Genomic DNA, 8,723 nt, shown 5'->3' on the forward strand with positions numbered 1-8,723 from the left:
CTGATTAAAGCCGGGTGCACACTGTGCGATTTTGGCCACGATTTGGCCGTCTGGGACAAATTTAGCAAATCCTAAAAGATTCCTCAGATCCTAGGCTAAAATCTGACGTCTTTGGTCGTTAGTTTGACATGTTCACCGGCAGCCGATAAATGAGCGCTGCGATCAAATTTTACCTCAGACGAAATTCTGGCAGTGTCAGAAGATTTGGCACACAATCCTGCAGTGTGACTTCTCCTACGACAACAGTCAAATATCTCCGTTTTTCAAGACAAAACGAGTACTAGAGATTTCTTTGTAGCCAGCATTTCAGTCCCGCGTGTAATGCAGCTCACTGTCACTGAACGCGTCATTCATTGATGATATAAAACTCCGGGTGAGTTTTCTTGCGCGCGTCCGTTTTTAGCGCCTTAACTATCGTGCAGTCTGACATTAATGTCAACTGAGATCTTACAGTGTGACATGGCGATCATGTTCGTACAGTCTGACAAGGGACATTCGCAAAAGATTTAGAAAAATCGCACAGTGTGCAGGACCCATTAGACCATTGTTCTTGGGCTGAAGGTGGACTTTGAATCAGGGTATCTGCAGGTTTCACCAAGTCAAATTTAAGACTTTTTTTGACCTTTTTAAGACCATTATGAATGGTCTTAAAAGGCTGGTTGATGTTCAAACTGTGCATTTACAGTTTAACAATAATAAATATACTTATTTGGAATAAACTGCCTCGTTTTTTAACTTTAGCTAAATAGTTAGGCCTACTACGCTACTGTTTTTAAATGTTGGTCATTATGGTGGTACTTGGACAGAAAAATATTTTATGAGGTGGTACTTGGTGTAAAAAGTTTGAGAACCACTGAATTAGATGATTGCATTAATGAAAAATGGAACAGGTGTTCCTAATAATCCTTAAGAGTTGTGTAAGTGAGTGTTGTAAGTGAGTTATGTATTTTATTCCAGGCAAATTAACATAAATAAGGCTTTCTCCAGAGGAAAAAATATAAAATCAAAATCAAAATGTGCAGGGTTAGGGGTACTCCAGGACCAGGTTTGGGAACCACTGGACTTTCAATTGTCATGGATGTTCTAAAAAAATCAATTCTCCCTTCATGTATTATCTCAATGATCTTTCAGGAAACTCTCAGTACAGCCAACAGCAGACACAGTACCAACAAGGCTCTGGACAGCATCAGACATTAAGTCAACAGCAGTACCCATCACAAGCAGCCTACAGCGCTCAGCCTCAGGGATACGGTAACACGCACTGCATCAAATAATTAAGGATTAAGCTGTTTTCTTGGCTGTTTTGATTTCATTGAGTATTATTTAATATACAGCAAACTGACTTCTGCTATTTGGTTCTGAAGGTCCAGGGCAGGGCAGCTCAACCCAATATCCTCAGTATCAGCAGGGCCAAAGTCAGCAGTACCCATCTTACCGCTCTATACAGCCAGGACCAGCTGCTCAGTCTCAGAGATCCTACACTTTTGAACAGGTAAGCATTATTAATGTCCTGTACAAACTATAAAGCAATGTGTTCTGTGAGTGTCCCAAATCAGCCCAGCAATCAAAGGGTTAGTTAACTCAAAATGGAAAATTCTGTCAATTTATTCAACCCTTAAGACTTTCGTTCATCTATGGCAGGGGTGGGCAGTTCCATTCCTGGAGGGCAAATGTCCTGCAGAGTTTAGCTCCAACCCTAATCAAACACACCTGAACCAGATAATCAATGCCTTCAGGATTATGCTACGTTCCACTCCACTTTAAGACACGCACTTGCAAACTTCCCTAAGCACTTCCCCTCGGGGGAATCCCCACCGCCATTTTGAAGTGCGTTCCACTTCGTGAAGTGGACAAGGGAAGTTTATATGGACAGATCCTTGCTCCTTCGATTTTGACCGAGGCAGCGAGTCTACTTCATATGTACACTTCAGGCAGCTTCATATACCACAATGCAACGCGATTGTGACGTCACCGCATATTGCGTTTAATTTACTCCACCACAAACAACTCTGATATTTTTTATATTTTTAAAAACATTTAAAACATCCTGAATAAACCTATATACATATAGAATGATGCATTAAACGATCTGGAACGCAGCACTAGAAGGCTACACGCAGGTGAGTTTGATCAGGGCTGGAGCTAAACTCTGCAGGACAGTGGCCCTCCAGGACTGGAATTGCCCACCCCTGATCTACGGAATACAAATTAAAATTTTAATGTTCTCATAAATTTGTTCACACAACCAAAATTTGAAGGCTTCAAAGTAAATAAAGACATCATACAAGTACTCTTAGTCTGCTGAAGAGACACTGTTGATGTATATGATTAACAGCGTTAAACAAGGCTTTTATTCACACTTAAACATTGATCAATGCGCATACATGGAGTACATCAAATATGGTAAACAGAAGCTCAAACATACTTACTTGATGCGCGAAAACCAAAGAGGATTTGATATGCTCTATCAAATAATATACCATATTTGATGTGCGCTATGTATTCTGTGTTGATTTTTAAACGACATTAAGATGTGCAATTGATGACAGAATATTCATTTGTGGGTGAAGCATTAATGTTTAAGATGGACATACACTATATTGGCAAAAGTATTAGGACACTCCTCCAAATAATTGAATTCAGTTGTTCCAATCACTTCCATGGCCACAGGTAGGGCTGCACAATTAATTAAATTTCTAATCGCGATCACGATTACATATGCCACAAATTATGTAACCATTCAAAGACGCATTTTACAAAACATTTTTGGAGAATGTTTAGACTAGAGCATGTGTGTTTAGAGCATGTTATGTTGTGAGTGTCAAATCACGACTATTTCAGAGTAGGGACTAACCCAGCACAATAAGAACTACCAGTAAAGTGACTTGTGTGTATGCTGATTGGTGGAACACATGCAAAACACCAGCACCCGCTATTTTTACACAGCGTACACAGCCTATATACTAACTCCGCAAACCAACTCTACAAACATGGAAACGAGTGATAGATGGACCTCTCAAACTTTATGCTAAGTAAAAAAAATTGTCAATGCAACTTTTTCAACCACACAGCAAACGCTAATACTTTTTCATTTAATGTGAAAAGCACCGCCAAAATAAATTTATGCCGTGCCGTCAAAATAAAAGCCAAAACAACAAGTGCGTTATGTCTTATGTGCGGCTTATGCCATCTGGCATACCGGTCACTTTCCAGGTGGGCCAACGTGCTTTTTGGGCCGACCCCTTTCGAGAGTACTCTCGTATTGCGTTTGCTAAATGCTAGGGGAATGTCCTTTCTTCCATATTTTGATGCAAATTTTTATCCTAAAAATACCATGTAAAACGCAGTGCAGCTGCACAGCTCTCAGCAGGAAGCAGCTGCGTGGTGATTGGCTGTGTCGCTGCAACTGCAGGGAACCTATGGCGAGACCGCTGGACGGGGAGGACCAATCAGGTCCTACATAAATAATATACATAAATAATATACATAAATAATAATAGTATTCTGTGCTTATTAATCCATGAATGAGACCCAATGTCTTTAATTGTCTTAACTTACCCAATGTCTTAACTTATTTGTCTGCACTATTAATGGCCTGTGGTTGTTACACAGCATTACTAGTTTTAAAGAGTAGGAGTTGGTATACATATTCAGGGCAAGGTCACGCAAGGACGGGTGGTATTTGTGATCTTATGTAGTGGTGGGCCGGTCTGGCCCAAAATGCCAGGGCCGATTTTGGTCCCAGTCCATCCCTGGTGTGAATGCAACCAGGAAAATGACCCTGGGGGAAAAATTAATTCTTGGGGAACCACCCTGATGCCCGGTGAAAAAGACCCTATATATATATATATACAGTGAGGTGAGGAAAATAAGTATTTGAACACCCTGCTATTTTGCAAGTTCTCCCACTTGGAAATCATGTAGGGGTCTGAAGTTGTCATCGTAGGTGCATGTCCACTGTGAGAGACATAATCTAAAATAAAAAAAACAATCCACAAATCACAATATATGATTTTTTTAACTATTTATTTGTATGATACAGCTGCAAATAAGTATTTGAAGACATGTTTATCAGCTAGAATTCTGACCCTTAAAGACCTGTTAGTCTGCCTTTAAAATGTCCACCTCCACTCCATTTATTATCCTAATTTAGATGCACCTGTTTGAGGTCGTTAGCTGCATAAAGACACCTGTCCACCCCATACAACTGTCGCCTTTGGCTTGGCTTGCTCTGTTGGGGACACTAAAATTATGATTAAAGTTATTCAACTAATTATACAAATAAAATTTATGAATTAGGTTTTATTTAATTCTATAAACTATAATACTGATATGCCAACATTGTCGCTATATGATAAATTAAAATAAGCTGATAACATCACTGTTTACTCCAGAACGACTGTACAGCCAAATCTAATTTTGTTGCAATATTATCCTGTTTGACACTGTGAAGCGGCTTTGAAACAATCGTGATTGTAAAAGCGCTATACAAATAAAGTTGATTGATTGATTGATTGTCATTCAGTAAGAATCCAACTACTAACATGGCCAAGGCCAAAGAGCTGTCCAAAGACACTAGAGACAAAATTGTACACCTCCACAAGGCTGGAAAGGGCTACGGGGAAATTGCCAAGCAACTTGGTGAAAAAAGGTCCACTGTTGGAGCAATTATTAGAAAATGAAAGAAGCTAAACATGGCTGTCAATCTCCCTTGGACTGGGGCTCCATGCCAGATCTCACCTCGTGGGGTCTCAATGATCCTAAGGTAAGAAATCAGCCCAGAACTACACGGGAGGAGCTGGTCAATGACCTGAAAAAAGCTTGGACCACCGTTTCCAAGGTTACTGTTGGTAATACACTAAGACGTCATGGTTGAAATCACGCATGGCACGGAAGGTACCCCTTCTTAAACCAGCACATGTCCAGGCCCGTCTTAAGTTTGCCAATGACCATTTGGATGATCCAGAGGAGTCATGGGAGAAAGTCATGTGGTCAGATGAGACCAAAATATAACTTTTTTGGTCATAATTCCACTAAACGTGTTTGGAGGAAGAAGAATGATTAGTACCATCCCAAGAACACCATACCTACTGTGAAGCATGGGGGTGGTAGCATCATGCTTTTGGGGGGGTTTTTCTGCACATGGGACTGGGGACTGCAATGTATTAAGGAGAGGATAAGGATGGAAGACCCAGCCTCGACCCATCTTCAATGCTCTAAATCAAGGAAGAAGGTTGTTCCCCAAAATCTCGCAATACATGGCCCTGGTCATCCTCTCCTTAATACAGTATATACTGCAATATAACAAAGTGAAAATTTTTATTTTATTTTTTGTATGGCAGATGATAGTACAAAAATACTAAAATAGCACCTACACCACATTACAGCCTGAACAAAAATAGCAAGAGTAATTGCACCTAACATTCATACACAAACTTGTTCATTGAGAAATTGCAAAAGTGTGTGTTTTCCAGTGGCAGCAATCTTCCACTAAACAATGCACATTCATGTTTTCACCATGAATTAAACTGAGAAATTTAGATATTTAATGTGCATTTTACACATTTTTTGCTATTTTAAATAAACCTGTATATATCATTACTAATTTCGGACAATACATTGCCATATAAAAATGCCATATATACTCTCTTAAAATTACACAACTGTATAGTAAAAACATTAGGTTATTAAAAAAAAAGATATGTTTATAAAAAATTGTCATAATTTTTTACAAAACCCAGTATCTAGAACAGCTGCTTGCATAAAGTTTAAGGTAAAAATAACTGGAATTAATTAGCAAACATTCGTATTTTACTACTATGCAATCAAGACAAACTGTTCATTCATTATATCACTTCACCTTTGTCTTTATTTCTTCACTTTATCCCTTATCTTCCCTGCATCAGAGGGCTTATTTCTTTTTGACACGGTGAATTCAGCCATCCTTCATAAATAATCATGCAACTTTCGCTGTCTGGCTCGAGCAACCAACCACCCTAAAAAACAAAAGCAATCCTGTCTATTAGATCCGGCGAGAGGCGATACGATACAACAAATTCCCAACATTAAACTAATCACGCACTAAAGCACTTGCTGGCGGGGAGAAATCGATGCGGTTGGCCAGGAAGGGTCGGGGGACTTAGTTAAGGTTTGTTTAGTGTTTTTGGTAATATTTCAAATGAATATTAATAAAATAGTACCAGTAATAAAACCAGACAAATTACACATTTTGGCACCCCTGTGGATGAGTGGCACCCTTAGCATTTGCCTATGCCGCGGGCCGGCCATGCTTACATCACCAAGAGCAATGCAAAGCGTGGGATGCAGTGGATTAAAGCAGCCGCCAATGGACTCTAGAGCAGTGAGACGTGTTCTCTGAGTGACCAATCACGCTTCAGTCTGACAATCCCATGGACTAGTCTGGGTTTGGTGGTTACAGGAGAACGGGACTTGCCTGACTGCACTGTGCCAAGTGTAAAGTTTGGTGGAGGGGGGTTAGGGTGTGGAAGCTGTTAGAGCTGCAATGGGTGGGCTGACTCCATATTAAACCCTACAGATTAAGAATGGTATGGCATTAAAGTGATGTCAAGTTAATGTGCATGTAAAGGGAGACATCCCAAAACTTTTGGCAATATAGTGTCTCTAATATTTAAGTATGTCCAAACTTTTAAGTAGTCACATAGCATTAAATGAATAAACTGTTGATTTATTCATTGTAGTACCAAAATCAATAGCTTTCATAACATTTTGTTATCTCTCTCTCTCTCTCTCTCTCTCTCTCTCTCTCTCTCTCTCTCTCTCTCTCTCTCTCTCTCTCTCTCTCTCTCTCTCTCTCTCTCTCTCTCTCTCCCCCCCTTCTTTTTTCTCTCTCTATAAAGGGTCAGTATGGAAACTTTCAGCAATAAAGAGACTGAGAAAACAGATAACGTTTTTGCCAATTATTTTTGTTCAACCCTTGCTATGCTGAACAACAGGACAACAGAGGGTTCCAAACCAGCTCTTGCTCACAGGTTTGCTACAGAATAATAAACGTAGAGACGTTAAATTGTAACCTCTAAAACTTTTGAGTGATAAATCAAATTTGTTATGAGGGTCTGGAATTATTTTTTAATCCTACTTTTATCATATGGATATGTTATTTTGTATACCAGCACACTGATGTCTCAGATAACTTTGATTATTATTATTTATTTGATTTTTATTACCCTGAATTTATTTATTATATTGTTTATCTGAATGGATGGATGAATGGATAAATGTTAAAATAGCACAAATGAAAATATTAATTTTTTATTTATTTATTTTTATGTTGAAATACTGGATACATGCCAATTAAAACTGTGAATAAATACCCAGAGTTGGAATTTACTCACATAATATGTTGTATATAGATTCTTTGTTCAAATCCATGTTTATTTCCAAGTATTGTACAATGTTCTTTAACAGTTGCCAGTGTGGAGTTATTCTCATCATGTTTTAGGGGACTGAGTTTATAGAATGTAGACATTTTCATGCCTTACTGTTGCTCTGACTGTACACTATATCATATGAACAAGTGGTAGGATTATTTATATATTTAAATTTTAAAAACTTTTTCATGGGGGTTAAAGATGGATTAACCCCTAAGGGGACAGCACACCAAAAAATCTGGCAAACTCACATTAAAGATAGTTTTCACTGGCTGTCAAACAGCTTTTATACCATATTGCACAAAAAGTCTGTTACAATTCATTTAGCGAAATGTATTGTTTATCTGTAATTTTATTATTGATATAAAGTATGCATATATGTAGTATTTACACTGATGTGAAAACATAGTTATTACAATTGTAAAGACATCTGTGATCATTTAAACAAATATCTTATCTCCATCTTCACTGTTCTGTATTGCTTGTAATATAAGGACATTTTTTTAAAATGATAAATATGAAAAAATAAATTAAGCCTTTCATCCCTATCTTTCATGTTTGCACTGGTTTCCTTGTGTTGTGAGTTTATAAAAAAAAAAAAAAAAAAAAGACATTTGTTTAGAGCTTTTTTTATGTCGAACCTTAAAGCCCATCTTTCAAGTTGAAGATCACTGTGAATGAACGTGTAGATAAATAGTATAGGAACTCGACTTGTGTGAAGAAATTAATCATAGATGTGCATTAAAACAGTTTTTTAAAAGAAATTGTGAGTAAAATTACTTCCGTTGTGAAAAACGCTCTGATCGGAAGTGACGCAACGGCCGGTAAACATCGTCTCTTTGTAATGGAGTCAGACAGCGAAGAGGTTGCAGTTGGGATAAATGTCAACTCTTACGATGGGCTATTGCCGTATAATTACGAGCCGCCTATGCAGATTTAGCTAATACAGATATGATCCGGAGGCTGAAATAAATTGAACAGGAGAAACAGCAACAGCAGGATGTCCGTCTCTGTGGTATGTACTGTATTTAGTGGCCTGTTAACATTTGTGTGTTTACTCGCAGTTTATGAGAACATGATTCGGTTTATGGACTATTGTATGCGACTAAACCTTAGCAGTAGCAAGCAAAACGGTTTTGCACGTCAGACTAGTGTAACGTTATACATAGAAGAACAATGGAGTAATCGTTAGCGCATTTGAATGACGAAGCACGCGGTCGTGTCGTTTACTGATGTTTACTCATGCGACGAGCCAACAGCACAGACATTTGAAGCAGTTTTACTCACCGGCTGCTTCCAAAGCAGGACTGAACC

General features: G+C 38.5%; 1 protein-coding gene across 6 annotated transcripts in view; it reads left to right on the forward strand.

Moving 5' to 3' along the window:
- Positions 1-7,945, forward strand: part of LOC137079053 (calcium-responsive transactivator-like) — a 63,041-nt gene extending 55,096 nt beyond the window's left edge. For all 6 annotated transcript variants that reach the window (XM_067446994.1, XM_067446995.1, XM_067446996.1 and 3 more), the window contains 3 exons: positions 1,132-1,251; positions 1,365-1,492; positions 6,879-7,945. In XM_067446994.1, coding sequence (XP_067303095.1) covers positions 1,132-1,251; positions 1,365-1,492; positions 6,879-6,905 — 275 coding nt within the window. In that variant the 3' untranslated portion in view covers positions 6,906-7,945. The remainder of the gene's footprint in view (positions 1-1,131; positions 1,252-1,364; positions 1,493-6,878) is intronic.
- The last annotated feature ends 778 nt before the right edge of the window (positions 7,946-8,723 follow it).

The sequence above is a fragment of the Pseudorasbora parva genome, chromosome 6, assembly GCF_024679245.1.
Source record: "Pseudorasbora parva isolate DD20220531a chromosome 6, ASM2467924v1, whole genome shotgun sequence".
Classification (NCBI taxonomy): Eukaryota; Metazoa; Chordata; class Actinopteri; order Cypriniformes; family Gobionidae; genus Pseudorasbora; species Pseudorasbora parva.